General features: G+C 41.1%; 1 protein-coding gene across 1 annotated transcript; it reads left to right on the top strand.

The window, feature by feature from the left end:
• The first annotated feature begins 951 nt into the window (after positions 1-951).
• On the top strand, positions 952-19,783 carry LOC149464476 (keratin, type I cytoskeletal 19-like). The gene is made up of 8 exons (XM_089674444.1): positions 952-1,521; positions 7,346-7,428; positions 7,578-7,734; positions 9,582-9,743; positions 9,840-9,965; positions 10,097-10,317; positions 13,796-13,812; positions 18,496-19,783. The coding sequence occupies exons 1-8, from the start codon at positions 1,057-1,059 to the stop codon at positions 18,591-18,593; spliced, it is 1,329 nt and encodes a 442-aa protein (XP_089530570.1). The 5' UTR covers positions 952-1,056; the 3' UTR covers positions 18,594-19,783.
• The last annotated feature ends 668 nt before the right edge of the window (positions 19,784-20,451 follow it).

The raw sequence follows: 20,451 nt of genomic DNA, 5'->3' as shown, positions 1-20,451 counted from the left end.
ATCTAGTTGATTTTGCTGAGGAGGTGTGGGGGCTTTATTTAAAGGACAACTGTACTAAAGAAAAATAATTTAAATTCTTGTATTAAATACTGTCATACAGATTATTTGCATTTGGCTCCATACAAACACGAACAAAGTCATTTATTCATTTTATTGGTGTACAGTATCTAAAGACAAAATTATTTTTTTTAATTTGGAGGAAATGTTTAAAAAAAAACTGTCAGGCGACATATTTTGGTGACAACTGAAGGTAAATCTTTCCCATTGGCAAAAAAATGTTTATTTCTGTTGTGCAGACACAACAGGAAATGAGTGGAAATCCCTCCAAACTCTCTCCTCATTAAAAGATTTCCCCTTCTGATGAGAATTGAAAAATTTGGATTTCCAAACATTTTCTACTTTGGTGACGATGGTGACCAGTACAAATGCAGAGAGTGAGTCACACCAACGAGGACACAGACAGAGGTAAAAACATGACAGAGGTCTTTTCTCTTTACCACTCTGTCCTAAATTTAAAAAGTTATTGGCTTTAGATAGGCTCTAATGAGTGTTACTAGATACTCTAATCAATGCCTTAAGAGTTAACACAATCAAAGATGGAGGTATGAATTGTTCTCTAGAACAACACAACATCTAATTTCAGGCTGAATTCCTAAACTTTTGAGAGTAGGGAGGGGTGACCATATTGTTTTTCCTGGTTAAGAATACAAGAATATCAAATGCATAGCCTGAAGACAGGAACCACCTTAACTCAAACTGAATCAGACCTTTTGTTTCAGGAACCAGCAATGTGCACACACAGACAATGTCTCCTCTGGTATCTGTGAAAGCATTTTGGTAAGTAAGGTTGTACTTCCAGACCAGTGAGGTAATCATAAATCCCACTTCTCTCACAAATGTTGGCACACAACATTTGTGAAAGAAGAACCAATCCTTTGGTAGAAATTACGCCCACATCTCTGATATAAAGTCAAGGATTGAAAGTCTGGATTTCTAAATCTCAGCTCAAAACATTCCAGATAGCACATAGGTAAAGACAGGCATTAAAGGCTCATAATGTCTTCATATGGCATCAAGGGCCTAGGTGGGTTTGGTGGTGGCTCAAACAGGTCAGGTATGGTTAGCTTTGGAATACCTAGCATTCATGAAGGTGGCAGTGGCAAAAACCTTCCCTTTTCCACCTCAAGGGTGGTAACTTCTGAAGTCAGTGGTCTTGGTAGCAGCTTAGGTGGTGGACTAGGTGACCTAGGTGGTGGTTTTGGTGGCAGCTACTCATCTAGTTTTGGTTATGGTTATGGGGGTGGATTTGGAGGTGGAGATGGCTTGTTGGGTGGAAGAGAAAAGGAGACCATGCAAAACCTAAATGACCGTCTGGCCTCCTACCTGGACAAGGTACACTCTCTGGAGAAAGCCAATGCTGAGCTAGAGATCAACATCAGGGAATGGTATGAGAAGCAAGCCCCCAGCCCATCATATGACTACAGCCAGTACTACAAGGTCATTGAGGATCTTCGTAACAAGGTAAGAAGAGGTCCATATATACATGTATATATATGTACTATTGAGGAGGTTACAGCAAATTATTATACAGGATTTATATAGCACCAACAGTTTTCACAGCACTTTACAATATAAAGGGAGACAGTACAATTACAATACATTTCAGTACAGAAGGAATAGGAGGGCCCTGGCTCGTGCAGCTTACAATCTAAAGGAAGGGGGAGGTGATACAAAAGGTGATAGCTGCAGGCGATGATCTGATGGAGGTAGTTCAAGTACAGTTCTAAGGTGGAGGTGGGGTAGGCTTCCCTGAATAAGTGAGTTTTCAAAGATCATCTAAAGGCAGTCAGGGTGGGGGCTGACTGGACATACTGGGGTAGGGAGTTCCAGAGGATGAGAGAGGCTCTGGAGAAGTCCTGGAGGTGAACATGGGAGGAGGTGACAGGGGAGCTAGAGAGCAAGATGTCTTGGGAGGAGTGGAGTGGGCGATTTGGACGACATCTACGGATGAGGTTGGTGATGTAGTTAGGGGCAGTGTCGTGGATGGCTTTGTATGTTGTGGTTAGTATTTTGAATTTTATACGTTGGGTTAGTGAAAGCCAGTAAAGGGATTGACAGAGGGGGGCAGCAGTCGCTGATCGGTTGGTGTATATGAAATGTCAAAGCAACCCGGAGCAACCAATCAAATTTCTGTTAAAACCACATCAGTAAAGAAATAATTTCTTATTGGCTGTTATGGGTTTTAGGCACTTTGTTCATCATCTATTTGCAATACCTAATTCTTCTACTAATAATAGCATCTAAGTATTTTGAGATTTTACGTCATCTGATTATTGGCTGTGCTTCCCCTGTCTTATTTATCCTATGAATGAAATGATTAATACAGTCACAGTCAATTTAAAGCAAATAAACCTATTAATGCAAAAAGTATGGCCCCAGCACAATAATTAAAAAAAAATGAACTCCATAATATCTCAAGTATGGCAATGAAATCAAGTAGTTTACATAGTTTGATCAAGATTTTTAATATAACTATTCTGTACAATACACCTAATAAAGATGAAACATTTGTGTTTGATAACACTGTTCAACAGGTAAAAAGTTTTGGGCATAAAATTAGCTAATCTTACATAATTTTGGGGTGCTGAAAACGAAAATGACCCTAAAAAATGTTGATTGGCTCTAGTTTCCATGATATATTCACCCATCTAATGACGTAAGCCATTCAAAATTATGATGCAACTTCAGCTGCATATTGCGCAGTTGATACTGGTGACCAATAGAAAATTGCATGTATACTGAGATGATGCAATATTAGCCTTTAATTGCATCACTTCACTGCATAAAAGCTGCAGTATCTGTAGCTGATTGTAGTTCGACAGCGTCTTTACATTTCGTTTTATGCTTATATAGGCTACTCAGTAATGCCTCGAACTTGTGTGAATAAAGCAGATAATTTCTGCTATATCTGCGGTGAAATAACTTTTATCTCACAAAAAAGGAGGATAACAGGAATGATTAAGAAAGCCTACAACTTGTATTTTGGCTGCAAGATAGGAGACCAGGACAAGAGCTGGGCACCACATATATGCTGCAATTCTTGTGGGACGGCACTGGAGCAATGGTTGAATGGAAAAAAGGCATCTATCCCTTTCGCTGTGCCAATGATTTGGAGAGAGCCAACAGATCATGTTAGTAATTGTTACTTTTGTATGGTGCCTCCAATTGTAAAAGGGCTAAATAAGAAGAAAAAGTTATCTGTGCACTATCCAAATATTCCATCGGCAATACGTCCAGTTCCTCATGGAGAGGGGCTACTAATTCCTAAAGCACCAGAATCCTTCGTGGTTGAGTCAAGTGAGGAAGAACCTGAAGCGTGTAGTCACGTGCAGTTGTAAGAGATAGCCCTTTCCTCGAATACAAGAGAAAAGCCAAGAGAAGCAAAACCGACACAAACTGAAGACAAAACTAGTGAGAATCCTAAGTATTAAAATGATTCAACTTAGCTTATGGCTATAATTTTTCTTGGTAATCCTATGCAATATATTATGCCATTTAGGCTTTGTTATGTAGTCAATATCACTTGCTTTATATTTGTGGAAAGACATCTATCTATATAATTATTGTGCATTATGTAGTCATTACGCCTATAGTAGAAAACTTTCAGTTTACAGAAAAACTAGAGCCAATTGACAAATTTCATTGTTATATTTGAACTCAGAATGTGAAGTTCATTAAGAAATGGATCCTTTTGTTTCCAAAACTGGCAAAATATAAAAATTTGTTGAACAGTGTAACCAGCCACTATTACAGTATATGTCAGATAAAGTCATTTCACCACTGACTGATATCATATGGATGATGTATTCAGTATGAGACATGCAAGTTCAATTGTGCGTTTTTTAAATTAAAACTGATACATTGTATTTTTAAAAAGGGACTCAATTGTTGCAGTAGACATCTGGGAAAAAGAGCTTCCCGCAAAAGAAAACCCTATTTACTTGTATATATGACAATCTCCTAATTCCCCTGCTGTAGTCTCCATTAGTGAAGTTGATTTACTAAAGCATTTGAGAATGTTCACACAATAAACTGCAAGGAATTGGGAATGTTCACACAATAAATTGTATGAAGACTCACTTCAATTATGTGCAGATGAAAACAGGCATTTGCATTTCACATGATTGGATAAGTGAATCTGTATACAATTTACTGTGTGAACATTCTCCTTTCCTTTAGTAAAAGAGCCTCATTGCATATTCATTTTATTTCCTCTGCATCCAAAACAAAAACAAAAAGCCCCTGGAGTGATGACCAGAGAGAGAGTATATGCCTATGGCTCTGGGGTCTAGTATGGTTCTGGGGTCTCCATTTATTTATTTATTTCAAATACTTATATAGCGCCGTCAATTTACGCAGCGCTTTACATATATATTGTACATTCACATCAGTCCCTAACCCTCAAGGGGCGTACAATCTAAAGTCCCTAACTCACATTCATATATACACATACTAGGGCCAGTTTAGACAGGATCCAATTCACCTACCAGCATGTCTTTGGAGTGTGGGAGGAAACCGGAGTACCCGGAGGAAACCCACGCAGGCACAGGGAGAACGTGCAAACTCCAGGCAGGAGGTGCCATGGCTGGGATTCGAACCAACGACCCTAGTACATTTAAATCCATTCCAGACCCTTCGAAAAGATAGGAGTCTGTTGTGCATTTTAGGGGAACCCCCAGCAATTTTAAATGTTTGTTGATAAATTACATTTCCCTGGTGGCTTAATTTCTGTGTTAAAAAAAAAATAGATGGGGACCCCAAAGGTCACCAAAGTCTGGTACGTGTTTTCGGGGATGGGGATGCTTGCATTATTTTTTTCAAAAATAGGCAAGATGGTAGGGAAATGTCATTCACCAGCTATTTAAATTTCCTTTTTCTATTGTAAATGTCAGTTTTGGTGCAGTACATTGTACAGTTGAAACCACTTCACAGGCAGGTTTAAGGCATCCCCCAGCATGTTTTTCAAAGGAATTGTGCATTTTAATTTTTTTTACTTAAAGCATATTAAATGTGCTGCTCCTCGCAAAACTTTTTTTTTTGCCTCTGGCAGTGCCAGACCCCCCTTACCATTTGTTTGACAATCCTTAAATAGTAGCTTGAAGCATCTGGGTTTTCCCTCAGCATCTATAATGAATCCTTATCCTAGATCAGCCTTTTTCAACCTGGGTGACCAGGCACCTTGGGTTGCCTTTAGGTTTCTTCCGGGGTGCCTTGGTAAAATGCCTAAAAATTGTCCAAGAATCGCCAGCGGGTGGATGAAGTCTGCCTTTTATTTACACAAAGCCACATTTTTTAATTGTGCTCCAATACAACCTTCCAGCCTCCGGCTTTCTGACAACCAGTGACGTCACTGGTTGATAAGACGAATGTTGGGTATCTGCACGGCATCTTTGTTCATCCCTCTCCAACACTGGGTTCACATTAGCTGAAAGATAGAGAGAAATTGAGGGAGAAGAGAAACACTGGAATACTAGTCAGTACCAGTGTGTAAAGGTGTGTTTGCTTTGGAAGAATAAATCACCTTTAATGGAGTATAGAAGTTGCTGAATTATGTAAAACTATTAGTTTTTTTTTTTACATTTTAAAATGTGGTGCCTCAATATTGTGCAGAATTTGATAGGGTACCTTGACTGATCATCCTAGATGATGGTCTAATGTGGATTGTAAGGAGGGTTTCCATGAAAAGAAAAAAAAAAGAAGAAAATTAGAAATGTGCCCGCCAGAAAATTTAGTTTTGTTTAGTTTCAAATGTATTCGTTCATTGGAGGATCTAATTTCATGATATTTGTTACGTTGAACCATTTCGCTTTTGGGATTCTTTTTGTTTCTTCAGTATTTGTTTCATATATTTGTTAGTCTGGGTGGCTTTGAAAACGTTTTCATTTTTTTTGAAAGATTGCTATATACAGTATTAGTTTGCCATCTTGATTTTTAGGGTAGATTCGAACATCTAATGACTAAAGAAAATAACATGTGGGGTTCCCCCTAAAGATACAAACCAGACCCTTATCGTTGATGAGGGTCTTGTATGGATTATAAAATAAAACCTTGCACAAAACAGAAAAAAGTATGTGATCCCCTCTAAAATCCATACCAAACCTTGAGAGAGGACCCAATTTTTTTATTTTTGCATAGGGTAACCCTTAAAATCTATAAAAGGCCCCTATCTAGGATAAAGTTCTGGCTTGAATTGTGGGGGGAACAGTTATTTATTTATTTTGCACTGTGTCATTAGCTGTTTTGATGCACCATAACAACTGACTATGCAGTTGTTGGCATCCGAGCAACCAATGATGTTATTGGTTGCTAGGACGCAGATGGTCCAGGCTCAAAAGAGTCCTTGGTTGCTAGGACGCAGATGGTCCAGGCTCAACAGAGTCCTTGGTTGCTAGGATGCAGCCAACATGTGAGTAGTAATACCACCACTACATAAATTACTTCCTACTGCAATAGCAGCCAGAGGTTTGCATGGGCAAATGGGCCAAACTGGGACATTTGGCCATTTAGTTTGCTCGGTCCATGGGTTGCCAAAGAGATGAGTATACTCTGTCTTCCTTTGCAAGGAACTCCTATGCCCAGTTGTTTAGTATGATGACAGAGTCACTTTATATGCAGCTTTAGTTTAGGTGTTCCCTTATTAAAATATTGGGATATACTTTTTGTGTAGTCATCCTAAATGCCATAACTAAAGTAAATGTAAAATGAAAAATACATGCTGATTGGTTTCTAGAGCCTTTTAAATGAAACTGTTTTAAGGAAGAACAATAATTTCCCATAGCAACTGATCGGTTTGCATCTTTTGCTCACCCATTTTGTACTGGGAACATGAAAGGAAAAATCTCATTGGTTGCAGTGGGTCACACAAATAGTCACGTCCTTACTTTATATCATGAGGTCTAGACAGTTTGCTTTTCCTCCACTTTTATAGACCATTACACTAGAAACGACTTCTGTTAAATGCTGTCAACATATTTATGGTATACAAACTGTTTTCGACTATCATACCTACAAAAGACCTTTTAAAAATAAAGATCAATGATGCTCAGTATCAACTTAAAGGAACCAATACAAGATCAGCTTTCAATAGTACGAGTTCTAAGCTTCAGAAATCTGAAACCTGATTAGACATGGTTATGGTCATAGATGTGGACTGATTTAAAAAGCTTTCTTTTCCACCATGTTGTTCATCGCAGCCAATCTGTGAACACTAGACTTGATTTATAAGTGGTAGTAATAATCCAATCTTCTAATTGTAATGGTATTGTTGTATCTTCACAATTCTTAGATCCATACTAGCACTGTGGACAATGCCAGCACGATCCTGCAGATTGAGAATGCCAAACTGGCCGCTGATGACTTCAGAGCTAAGTAAGAACTTGGACCTTGTGTTGAATCATGAAATACTCTAACAATAATAGGCACACTACAACACAACGCTGTGTACAGATATAGAAACAATGAGATAAACTACAATATCACAACATTACGTCAAGTGTTAACTGTCATATTTTGTTTAGGTTTGAAACTGAACATGTTTTTAGACTGAATGTTGAGGCTGACGTCAGTAGCATGCGTAAAGTCCTGGATGAACTGACTATAAACAGGGCTGACCTGGAGCTTCAGGTTGAGGGTTTGAAGGAAGAGTTGGTCTACCTAAAGAAAAACCACGAAGAGGTAGGGTTGATAAGTTTTCATACAAGTATTTTTGCTTGTTCTATATTTTTATTGATGTAAAAATAAAGAAAAAGACAGAGGCCTCTTGGTATATTATTATTATTATTATACAGTATTTATATAGCGCTAAAAGGTTTGCTCAGCGCTGTACATTATAGTGGGGGACAGAACATGAGACAATACAGTAACAAAACATGAGGGATTCAAGGGCCCTGCTCTTTCGAGCTTACAATCTAGGAGGGAGGGGATAGTGGTACAGGAGGAAGTGTCTGTGGGGGATGGAGTGGTAGGAGGAGTGGAGGAGATCGGCTGTTAGGTGAGGGCGGGGTAGGCTTCCCTGAAGAGATGGGTTTTCAGGGTGCGCCTAAAGGTGAGGAGGGTAGGTGACAGTCTGATGGATTGGGGTAGTGAGTTCCAGAGGATGGGGAGAGTCCAGGAGAAGTCCTGCAGTCGGGCGTGGGAGGTGGAGACCAGGGAGCTAGAAAGTAGGAGGTCTTGTGAGGAGCGAAGATTACGGGTAGGGTGGTATTTGGGTATCAGGTCGGTGAGGTAGTTTGGGGCACCATTATGAATGGCTTTGTATGTCTGTGTTAGTAGTTTGAATTTAATGCATTGGGCAATCGGGAGCCAGTGGAGGGAATGACAGAGGGGGTGGCAGATGCGGAGCGGTTGGTAAGGTGGATGAGTCTGGCCGCTGAGTTCAGGATAGACTGAAGCGGGGATAGTCTGCGACGAGGTAGGCCGGTGAGGAGGGAGTTGCAGTAGTCTAGACGTGAGATAATAAGGGAGTGAATGAGTTGTTTAGTGGTTTCTGGGGTTAGGAACAAACGTATTTTGGAAAATGTTGCGGAGGTGGAGCCTGCATGAGTTTGCCAATGATTGGACATGGGGTTGGAAGGACAGGTTTGAGTCTAGAGTGACACCTAGGACTTTGGCTTGTGGGGTGGGACTGATGGTGGCATTGTTGGTCGTGATGGAGAGGGTGGGGGGCACGGGCTGGGGGGAAAATCAGAAGCTCGGTTTTGGAAAGGTTCAATTTGAGGAAATGGAGCGACATCCAGTCTGATATGTCGTTCAGTAGGTGGGTGATACGGGCGGAGACTGAAGGGGTGAGGTGAGGGGTGGAGAGGTAAATTTGCGTGTCATCGGCGTAGAGGTGATAGTTGAAGCCGTGGGAGTGTATCAGTTTGCTAGGGAGGAGGTGTAGATGGAGAAGAGAAGGGGCCCGAGGACCAAGCCTTGGGGGACCCCAACAGAGAGGGGGGAGAGAGGGGGAGGTGGTAGTATTATAGGTAATGCTGAAGGAGTGTTGGGATAGATAGGAGGAGAGCCAGGAGAGAACGGAGTCTCTGATGCCGAGGGAGTGTAGTTTGTTAAGGAGGAGGGGGTGGTCGACTGTGTCGAACATAGTATAGACATAGTCACATGATGATATTAGATAAGACAATCACAATAACACACAGCAATCACAAGTAAAACATACCATGTCAAATAAAGTTAAAAACAGGTCCTGCATCCATATCAAGCAAAGAGAAACAGTAACTCTCAACTGTCGTTGGGACAATAAACATACTAAGGGCAACAAAGAAGACACAGATGTTACTGTAGGCTAATTACTAAAGAAGTACATCAAACAAGGCTAGAAGAGAGAGGGGAAAGGGGGGAGGGGGTAGATGGGGCAAGGGCATTCCAGGGGGACTCAAGTAAACCAAACTTGGAATTGAGTAATATAGATAATAAGATATAGCTCAGTTAAGAGTCAAGGGAGATGTAATGATTTATCAAAATGAGGTGGCGGTCATCTAAGAGTAAAACCATGTAACCAAAATTAAAATGCTTGTGTATAGGAAATGAATGCCTTGAAAGGACAAGCTCGTGGTACCGTCAGCGTGGAGATGGACGCTGCCCCAGCTGTTGACTTGACCAAGATATTAGCTCAAGTGAGAGAAGAATATGAAGCTTTGGCTGAAAACAACCGCAAGGAAGTTGAAGAATGGTACTTTAAAAAGGTATGGCAGCAGAACAATAGGGCTGGTTCTATAGTATAATTATTCAAATTATGAACAAAGCTAGTCACCTATTCAATGTTTTTGTTAACTTAACAGACAGAAGAGCTGAACAGAGAAGTTGCAGGTCACACTGAACAGATCCAGTCCAGCATTACCGAAATCACTGACCTTAAACGTACTCTTCAAGGCTTAGAGATTGAACTGCAGGCCCAACTAAGCATGGTGGGGTTTTTGTTAAAAAAAAATTCTCATACTTATTATCTAAGAACCTTTTGCATTACCAATGCTTCAGATATAAAATGTAAATGCTAATATACAAGACTTGCTCAGATATCTGTATTGCCCTATTATAGAAATCAGCACTGGAAGGTACCTTGGCTGAGACAGAATCTCAATATTGCATACGGCTCTCTCAAATGAAAGATCTGATTAGTGGTGTAGAAGTTCAGCTTACTGAATTGCGGTCAGAAATAGAACGTCAAAGCTCCGAATACAAAATCCTCATGGATGTTAAGACCCGTCTTGAACAGGAAATCACCACCTACAGACGCCTCCTGGATGGAGAAGATGTTCGGTACGTTCACATATACTGAAATGATTGTAAAGCTAACAGGAGACAGTAAAATGTAGATATAATGTAAGAATCCTAAAAATATTTTACTTAATGTGTAAGTCCACTTTTTGAGTGAATACATGTTCACAAATGCCTCTGGAAATTTACCTTTTCGGGAGCGTTTCTGTAAGTTAGCTGTATAGCAGTGTAGGATAGGACATGGATGCCTGTTGCAGTTCCCCAGATTGGCCCATAGTTTGAAAGTAGCTCAGAAGCTTTTTGGGTTAAGTTTCAGCCCCGTTACTGCCAGGTGAGGAGCACCCTGGGCAGTTTAGGAGGTTAATGCCAGAAGTCAAGTAATTATGGTTTCCCCTCTGTGGGTAGACCAGACCAACATATAGGTAGTTGGGCCTTATTTGTTTAGCTTCCCCTTAGGGGAAAGCCTGTAGTGGTGGAAGGACTGTATGCATTTTATAAGACTACTCATATCCCCCTGCTATGGGATGCTGCACTCTGGGAGACCCTTTCTGTGAATGGTGGGCCTCATATCTCTGCTTTCATGCCACAACTCTCTGAACTATGGTGCACTGTTTGCAAGTTAAGCTGGGTGCTGCCACCTCAAGGGATAGCTAAAGCATGTAAATATCTTTGCATCCATTGATTCAGTGAATGGCAAAAATGGCATTCCTGGTGTGGACTCCTCCTTCCTCTAGTCTTTATATTGGAATGTCTCCTTTATGTGGCAATGCCTTCTAGCCCAGGGTTTCTCAACCAGGGTTCCACACAACCATAGGGTTCCTGCAGAAGTTGCTAGGGGTTCCTTGAGCAATTTCTGCCTCTCCAATAAGTTCCCACTGACAGCATTGATCTTTTTAGCTGTAAGGGGGTAATGCTTCCCAATGACCTCAAGTGCAAGGGTCATTCTTCCCACTGACTATCACACTAATGTATCATGGGTTTTAGACACAGCAATTTTTAGCAGGGGTTCCCTGAAACCAGGAAGTTCCTTTGTGTTGACAAGGTTGAGAAAGACTGTTCTTGCCTTTACGAGAAACAAGACTTGTGCCGAAGGTGCAAAGCAGGGGCGTACCTACAGAGATCGATATTGGCCCCCCTGTAAGCCTGATTAGGAGGAGTGTTGAGGACAACTGCATATAGAGGAGACAATCTCTTCATGTTCCTCTTGCAGCCGCTGAATGCCTGCTGGAGGGAGAGGAGGAGAAGCGGGCATTCAATAGTTGCAGGAAGAAAGTGGAGAGATCAGTTCCTCTATATGAAGCCGTCCCTGCTGCTACTCCTATATGCATTTTTCTGCTGCCCCTGTAAGCTCTCAAGCCCCCCTGAGCCCTTTCCCAGCCCTTCTGTGAACTCTCCTGGCTCTCCCTCACCCTTCAGAGTTCTGCCAGGTTCCCCTCTTCCACTGGATGCTTACAGGGATCTGTCAGGATGGAGAGCTAGCAAGGGGCCAGTTAATGTGTCAATACCAAGATAAATATTTATCACTTCAACTAAAAATTGTGTTTAAATAAATTCACTCCCAGTTCCATCTCAAAAAACACAAAAAAACCCATAACAGAAATTCAAAAATAAAATATATAAAAATATATATAAAAATATATAAAAAATCCCAATGTGTCCAAGTTCCAAATTTTTCACTTCAATCCAGTTAAGCAGAAATTGATTCTAAATACTCAATGATAACCTCAAACAAAAAGGAAAAAGAAAATTCATAGTGTATTATCCTTTAATAAATATGCATACTTCACTCTGTGCAAAACACAAAATCACTCTGAAAACTTGTGCAAATAAATTAAATATATATCAATCAAAATAAATAAATAAATAAACAAATAAATAAAACCCAAAACGTGAAAAATCGTGATCACTCCAACCACAAGTGAATAGTGATACTAGGTACTAGTACCCTCTAAACTCCAGCCAAAGATTGATTGTTTAAAATTGATTATATTAGTTGACTATAATAGTTGGATTTAATTTTAATTGTAGTTTTGGGGGATTTATATGAGTATCACGAAAAGGATTTGTTGGATTGTATACTTTCTAGGGAGAAAGTTGTGACTTTTTGATGAAGGTGGAAGTATAGGAGCTTATTGATTGAATGTGTCAATACCGATCACTGACTTTGTCCATTCATAACTGAAACATAGTAAACTGTGTTTACTATGTTTCAGTTTATGAATGGACAGGAAGCTCTGTACAGAGTTATTTGTATCCATTCATTCAGTGCAGCTGAGGCTGCAGAGATGGAGAATGATGGGCTGGGTCCTCAATCTTCTTTCTCTGTCTCAAAGGTGGAACATCAGAGGTTTGTTTAGACCCCTGATATCTCACACAAGCCCCCCAACGGAGCTCCTAGAAAATTGTGAAAAATAATAAAAACCAAGAGGTCGCACTTGCGACCAGGCCTTAGGGTTCTGGCATCGAGGGTCAGGGGGGCCCTTAATGGTTTCTTGCACCAGGGCCCTGAAGGTGCAAAGTGGGGTCAGTTGGTGTAAAGTCTGAAGCAGGTGTGCAGAGAACTGTCCACAAATACTAGCTAAGCCAGGATGAGACATCCTGCAGCCATCCCCTCATATCAAGGGAGAGTAGGAACGTTCCTCTAGGACCACTTGGCTATGAAACCCTGCTAAGGCAAGGTAACTACCCCTGGCATGAACAGGTTAAATTGCAGTGGTGCTCCCCTGCTACACAATACAAGAACTTCAAAAAAGTCTTTTTATTGACTAGTGTCTGCGTGGTTTGCAAACTTTTGGCATTTACTCCACCAAATGAGTGACACCAAACACAGGTTTGAGTGAAAAATCTTGTAAAGTTAGCATTTTCTCACCTGCCCAATATTATTATAAAGTCAGTAAGAAGCAGACAGCAAAATAATGAAAGCTGCCCTCCATGTATCTTTAGCTCTCCCACAATGCTCTTTGCACTGTCACAACTAATGTGTTCCAATCCACTATGAACGCAACCCTGAGAGGGTCTCACCACCGGACAGCCAATAAGAAATGTTCATTTCACACAACCACTCATGTCGGAACCAGAATAAAGACCCTCCTCCTGAGGGTGGACTGAATGAAGACTAAGCGCCAGTGTGTCATATGACCATGGATTTAGGTGAGTATTTGGTGCTTAGATTTTTTTTTAAACTAATGTAACGATTAGTTGAGGGGGTTGACTATTTTTTATTATTAGGTGATTATTTTTTTTATTAGTTGATTATTTCCAGAGTTCAGCTTTGAGAAAAGCAGTGCTGTTATTAAATTACTTTTCTTTATTTCTATCCCAATATTATTTTCTATGATATTCATAATTAGCTGCGCTACTCGTCTGAAAATGTACTAGGCATTCAGTCTGGCATTGTATTATTTCATTGTTCTCAAACCCACCCCGATCGTACAATCGTTCTGCCAGTCTTTAATAATGCAAAATGCGTATTATTTCTAATTTTATTTCTCTTTCTTTTCCTATTATTTTCTCCCAACAGAATTTCCTACAAAGAATGTAAGTATAATTCCCTTTAGGTTTTAACTAATTTCCTTCTAAGTAGAAATGATATCCTCTAAGAATAATGCAAATTAAGTTATTTAATAAAACAAAGAACAAGTTCTAAGTGCACTGTCTGTAGCAACCAACCAGATTTCATATTTTACTGATTTGACATCTTATGAGGATCCTGCACTTTGTACTTAGTCATTCTCCCCTTGCAGTTGTATAAGGGCCCTTTCACATGGGTCATGCCCGTTTCGGTTAGCAGGGGATCCATGCACTGATCCCCTGCAAAATCCGAGCAGAATTGAACAGATGTCATGTTTGTGACATGCATGTCCATTCAAATTTTTTCTCCAGCCTGAAAACAGAGCCTAGGCCTGTGGGCAGGTGGGTCTATGGGCAGGTGGATGTAGACTCATGTTAGGTCTATGGGCAGGTGGATGTAGACTCGTGTTAGGTCTATGGGCAGGTGGATGTAGACTCCTGTTAGGTCTATGGGCAGGTGGATGTAGACTCGTGTTAGGTCTATGGGCAGGTGGATGTAGACTCCTGTTAGGTCTATGGGCAGGTGGATGTAGACTCGTGTTAGGTCTATGGGCAGGTGGATGTAGACTCGTGTTAGGTCTATGGGCAGGTGGATGTAGACTCCTGTTAGGTCTATGGGCAGGTGGATGTAGACTCGTGTTAGGTCTATGGGCAGGTGGATGTAGACTCGTGTTAGGTCTATGGGCAGGTGGATGTAGACTCCTGTTAGGTCTATGGGCAGGTGGATGTAGACTCATGTTAGGTCTATGGGCAGGTGGATGTAGACTCCTGTTAGGTCTATGGGCAGGTGGATGTAGACTCGTGTTAGGTCTATGGGCAGGTGGATGTAGACTCGTGTTAGGTCTATGGGCAGGTGGATGTAGACTCGTGTTAGGTCTATGGGCAGGTGGATGTAGACTCGTGTTAGGTCTATGGGCAGGTGGATGTAGACTCGTGTTAGGTCTATGGGCAGGTGGATGTAGACTCGTGTTAGGTCTATGGGCAGGTGGATGTAGACTCGTGTTAGGTCTATGGGCAGGTGGATGTAGACTCGTGTTAGGTCTATGGGCAGGTGGATGTAGACTCGTGTTAGGTCTATGGGCAGGTGGATGTAGACTCCTGTTAGGTCTATGGGCAGGTGGATGTAGACTCATGTTAGGTCTATGGGCAGGTGGATGTAGACTCCTGTTAGGTCTATGGGCAGGTGGATGTAGACTCGTGTTAGGTCTATGGGCAGGTGGATGTAGACTCGTGTTAGGTCTATGGGCAGGTGGATGTAGACTCCTGTTAGGTCTATGGGCAGGTGGATGTAGACTCGTGTTAGGTCTATGGGCAGGTGGATGTAGACTCGTGTTAGGTCTATGGGCAGGTGGATGTAGACTCGTGTTAGGTCTATGGGCAGGTGGATGTAGACTCGTGTTAGGTCTATGGGCAGGTGGATGTAGACTCGTGTTAGGTCTATGGGCAGGTGGATGTAGACTCGTGTTAGGTCTATGGGCAGGTGGATGTAGACTCGTGTTAGGTCTATGGGCAGGTGGATGTAGACTCCTGTTAGGTCTATGGGCAGGTGGATGTAGACTCCTGTTAGGTCTATGGGCAGGTGGATGTAGACTCCTGTTAGGTCTATGGGCAGGTGGATGTAGACTCCTGTTAGGTCTATGGGCAGGTGGATGTAGACTCCTGTTAGGTCTATGGGCAGGTGGATGTAGACTCCTGTTAGGTCTATGGGCAGGTGGATGTAGACTCCTGTTAGGTCTATGGGCAGGTGGATGTAGACTCCTGTTAGGTCTATGGGCAGGTGGATGTAGACTCCTGTTAGGTCTATGGGCAGGTGGATGTAGACTCCTGTTAGGTCTATGGGCAGGTGGATGTAGACTCCTGTTAGGTCAATGGGCAGGTGGATGTAGACTCCTGTTAGGTCTATGGGCAGGTGGATGTAGACTCGTGTTAGGTCTATGGGCAGGTGGATGTAGACTCGTGTTAGGTCTATGGGCAGGTGGATGTAGATTTGTGTAAGTTCTTTGGGTAGGTGGATGTAGATGGACATGTGTCTGTTTACCTCCGATACATCACATTTAGGTCTGCAAAATCAGAAAAGGATACAAGCTTTTTCTTTTTTTTTCAGACCTAGATATACTCAGAGCTAATTTGATGTAGATGGACGCACATCCATTTATATCTTCTTGCCCTCAGACTAACATTGAATTCCATTCGAATCCTTAAAAAAAACTGACTGGCAGACCTGGTCAGACCTCCCATGTATGAGGACCCTAAGTCAGCTATTCCCTGTTTAGAATGAAAAAAAGAAAACAAAACAAGTTATTAGGATAGCAGACCTTCTGTCCAAAAAGGAGTCATTTGGAGGATATTTGTACTGTCCTAGCATTTTTGGTCCTCAAGAAATGAAATAGGCCATTGGTACATCAGGATTGATCGATTTTCAGATATATACCATAGTTTGTAGGCTCTATAACTTTCTTACAGACTTAAGAATAAATATACACTTATTTGGGTTGTTTATACCAAAGAAATGTAACAGAATACAGTTTGGCCTAAATTTATGAAAAAAAAAAAGACTATTTGCAAAATTTTATAACAGAAATGAAGAAAAAAAAGCTTTTTTTTTTTAGATCTTTTTTCATTTAGCAAAAAAGTAAAAAAACAAAAACAAAAAAAAAAACAGTGGTGATTAAATACCACCAAAAGAAAGCTCTATTTGTGTGAACAAATTTATAAAAAATTTAATTTGGGTACAGTGTTGCATGACCGTGCAAATATCATTCAAAGTGTGATTTCGCTGAAAGCCAAAAATTGGCCTGGGCAGGAAGGGGGTGAAAGTGCCCGGTATTGAAGGGGTTAACAAGGTTTCATGACTTACAGCGATCTCACACTTAAAAAATCTCTGGTGAGCTTGTTTTGGCCTAATATTTTGACCTTCATGGAAAATGAATATACTACACCCAGTATCTCATAAAATGCCAATTTCTAACACATACATTTATGGACAGTATTACCAACCCTTTTCAGTAAGGCAATAGGGTTGATTTACTAAAGGCAAATGACTGTTCACTTTGCAACGGAAGTTACACTTTGTAAGGGGATTTTTCCCACAGCTTAGTTATCGAGGTGAAGCCCTGCTGACTTCCATCATCCAATCATGTACAAGCAAAAATACTGTTGCTACAGACTGCTTTACACCTCGACTGGGTATCTCTGCCAAACTACAGCTTCCTCCACTTTGGAGCCAGAATATAGCAAATTTACCCCAAACATCAGACAGAGCCAATGTTGGAGTAAAATAGGACTGACTTTAACAAACAGCACAGCATTTATACACAAAAACCTTCCCCCAGACAGGTATGGCACACATTACAAGTCCCAGGAGAAAATGGTTTCCTTCCCAGCACCTAGCAGTCTGGTGGGGATTAAACAAAGTGAGAGTTTATCAACTAAACCTAATTAAAGCAAACAATAGTTCATGCCAGAAAACCTGTAACAGAAAATACGGTTTCTTAACCCCACTTATGCTGAAATTCACCCCTGCACATAAAACATCACTCCAGGATAATAGTTCCAATATGCAGAGTATGCCAAGGGGTCCCGGAAACAGTCCCTCCAGCCCTCGTTGCATAGAAAGGGTATCTGGTATAATTTACAGCCAGCCACCCAAGGAAGAGATATAACCCTCTTGGGGAAAAGGTTCCTTGCAACACCAAGACAGGGGTCTCCTTAGTCCTGGGTCCATAGTCAGTGGGAAGTAGGCTGGTCCCCAGACCCCTCCAGATGCCCTGTCATGATCAGGGGTCAGGCTCAAAGACCAGTTGCTATAGCAGTGGAAAGGCTCACCTGAAACCAGCAGGATAGGCACACAGGCAGGTCACCGTGGTGGAGGAGTGGGATCACCTGAGGTGTGGAGTCTAAGTACTAACCGGTGTACACCAGAGCTCCTGATGGTGGAGATGGATTTTGCTGCGTGTTAGCACCAGGTCGCGTTCCTCAGGATCACCCCACCAAGACGTGAGCAAGCGGAGGTCAATTAGCGTTTTAAGGAGGTAAGGAGCAAATGAAAGCGTGGTCAGTAAACAAGCCAAGATCGGTAATGAGCAGTCGCAGGTTGGTATCAGGCAGAAGCATAGTCAAGAACAAGCCAAGGGTCAATAACGAGCGGTAGCAAGATATGGATAACAGCAGAGAAGGCAAGGAGCAAGATACTTGCTGGAGAGCACAAGAATCTGGCAAACAGGAAGTGCAGAGACATGGCTTGTATCAGGAAGTTCATGGGAGGAGCAAGGGGTTCAAGGTTCACGACAAACAAGGTCAAGGTAGGATCATCCAAATAATTGTCAAGGGAGCTGTCCAGCATTTCAGGTGGCTCAGCAAGAAGAAACATTGCCACTCACCACAGAAGACCCAGGTTCTGACACGCCTAAGTCATGGTGGTTTCTCTGACAACTGTTTTCATTTTTTACCTTGCATGTGATTGGGAATTCTTTGCACAGTGAAATCAAAACTCATTCACTAAGCTCTGGGAAACTTCCCTTGCAAAGTGAACAGTCTATTTAGCCTTTAGTAAATCAACCCCAATGGCTGTTTTGGATTTCCAGATCTGTAATATAAAACCAGATTTACTTTTTCCAACCTAACCAATCTTTGTTTTCTCTTTATCCTTAGCCCCTGAAACTAGGCGTTATGTCCGCACCATCACTGAGGAAACCATAGACGGAAAGGCTGCTTCTACAAAGGAAAAAGTCCATCACACAAACTATTAACGGAATATATAAAGTGACAAATACTAACCTCTTGTAGGGTCTCTCATGGTTAACACACTTCCCATTAACTTTTTTAAACTATCCACCATATACCCACCACAATGCCGGTGTACCGACTTTCTTCCTTCTCTTCCCAACTATCCACTCTTGGCTGTGAAATCCAGTCTTTGCAGCAGCTCAGGTCCATTCACAGTTGTTATCAATCTTCCTGAATTTTTACACAGTTGTTTCTGCACATTTGTGAGGAAGAACATACGGACACCAAGAGGTTGATACCAAGATAAAATTCAGGTACATACACTGCTTGCGTTTAATAAATACTGTTAACCTCTTCCATACCGGGCAATTTTACAGCTTCCTGCCCAGGCCATTTTTCACGTTTCAGCGCTCTCACACTTTGAATGACAATTGCGCGGTCATACAACATTGTACCCAAACTAAAATTTCATCATTTTCTTCACACAACTAGAGCTTTCTTTTGGTGGTATTTAATCACCACTGGGGTTTTTATTTTTTGCTAAATTAACAAAAAAATACCAAAAACTTTGAAAACAAAACACGTTTTTCTTTGTTTCTGTTATAAAAGTTTACAAATAAATAATTGTTCTTCATAAATTTAGGCCGAGATGTATTCTGCTACATGTCTTTGGTGAAAATAATAAAATAGGATGTATTATTTAGTTTGTAGGAAAGTTATAGAGTTCACAAACTATGGTATAGATCTGAAAATTGATCAGTCCTGAAGTACTGACAGCCAATCTAATTTCTTCAGGTCCAAGAATGTCAGAATAGTACAGATATCCCCCAAATGACCCCTTTTTGCAGAGTAGACAGTCCGACGTACTTCATAAGAAGAATGGCGAGTTTTTTGAAGTTGTATTTTTTTTATCATAATTTTTCGGAAAATGAAAAAATGAAAAAAATTATTTTCACTATTTCTTTTTTTACATACTGTCACCAGTGCAGTACAGCATCATCATATAACTGGCATGGCGATTATCAAGGACACTGACTGGTGTGACAGTATGAAAAAAAAAATATATATTTTTTAATTTTTTTTATTATTTTTAATTTTTTATTACATTTTTTATTTTTTTTAAGATTTTTTTTTTTTTCATATTTTACTATGACCAAAGTAGTACAATGTTACCATAGTAACATTGTAATACTTTGGGGAAGTGATCAGTATTTTTTTTACACAATTTGCTTATAGCAAAGAATTACTTTGCTATAAGCAAGCATTTACCTGAATGACATCGATTCATTCAGGGTTTTTTTTTTTTTTTGTGCTTAGCTGTGATTTGGCCACAGCTAATCACATGACATGTGCATGTGACTAGCTGTGGCCAAATCACAGCTAGGCACTAGTATACAATGGATGGCATGAATGAAGCCATCCATTGTATACAACTGTCATATGACCTGCTGTGATTGGTCACAGCAGGTCACATGGTACCGGCAACGGGGGCCGGTACTCAGATCTGTCATTGGCCGCGTCCGAGGTACCCGGCCGGTGACAGATCGCGTCGCTGCGCGGCTCTGCAACCGCGCGAACTGCGCATGTGCGGGAGGACGCCAAATGGCATACACCCCGGAAAGCTAAAGCATTTTTGCGGCTGCCAAACGGCTATAGGCCGGGCCGCTAATGGTTAATGATGTTTTAATGAATATAAGAGCTGCATTTATTTGTGTATTTTATATCTAAAAGCTACCCATCCAGGGCACTACAACACAGCTGGGATATAAGAATTTGATTATACAATACAATATATTGATATTTGGAAGATGAAGACATCACTGATATTGTGCCGGGTCATCTACCATTGTAATGTCTGCAATGTACTGTCATGTTACTTTC

The sequence above is a fragment of the Staurois parvus genome, unplaced genomic scaffold (genome assembly GCF_062004578.1).
Source record: "Staurois parvus isolate SC_StPar_1 unplaced genomic scaffold, SC_StPar_1.0 ptg000151l, whole genome shotgun sequence".
NCBI classification, from domain to species: domain Eukaryota; kingdom Metazoa; phylum Chordata; class Amphibia; order Anura; family Ranidae; genus Staurois; species Staurois parvus.
This window is presented reverse-complemented; position numbering and strand designations above follow the sequence as displayed.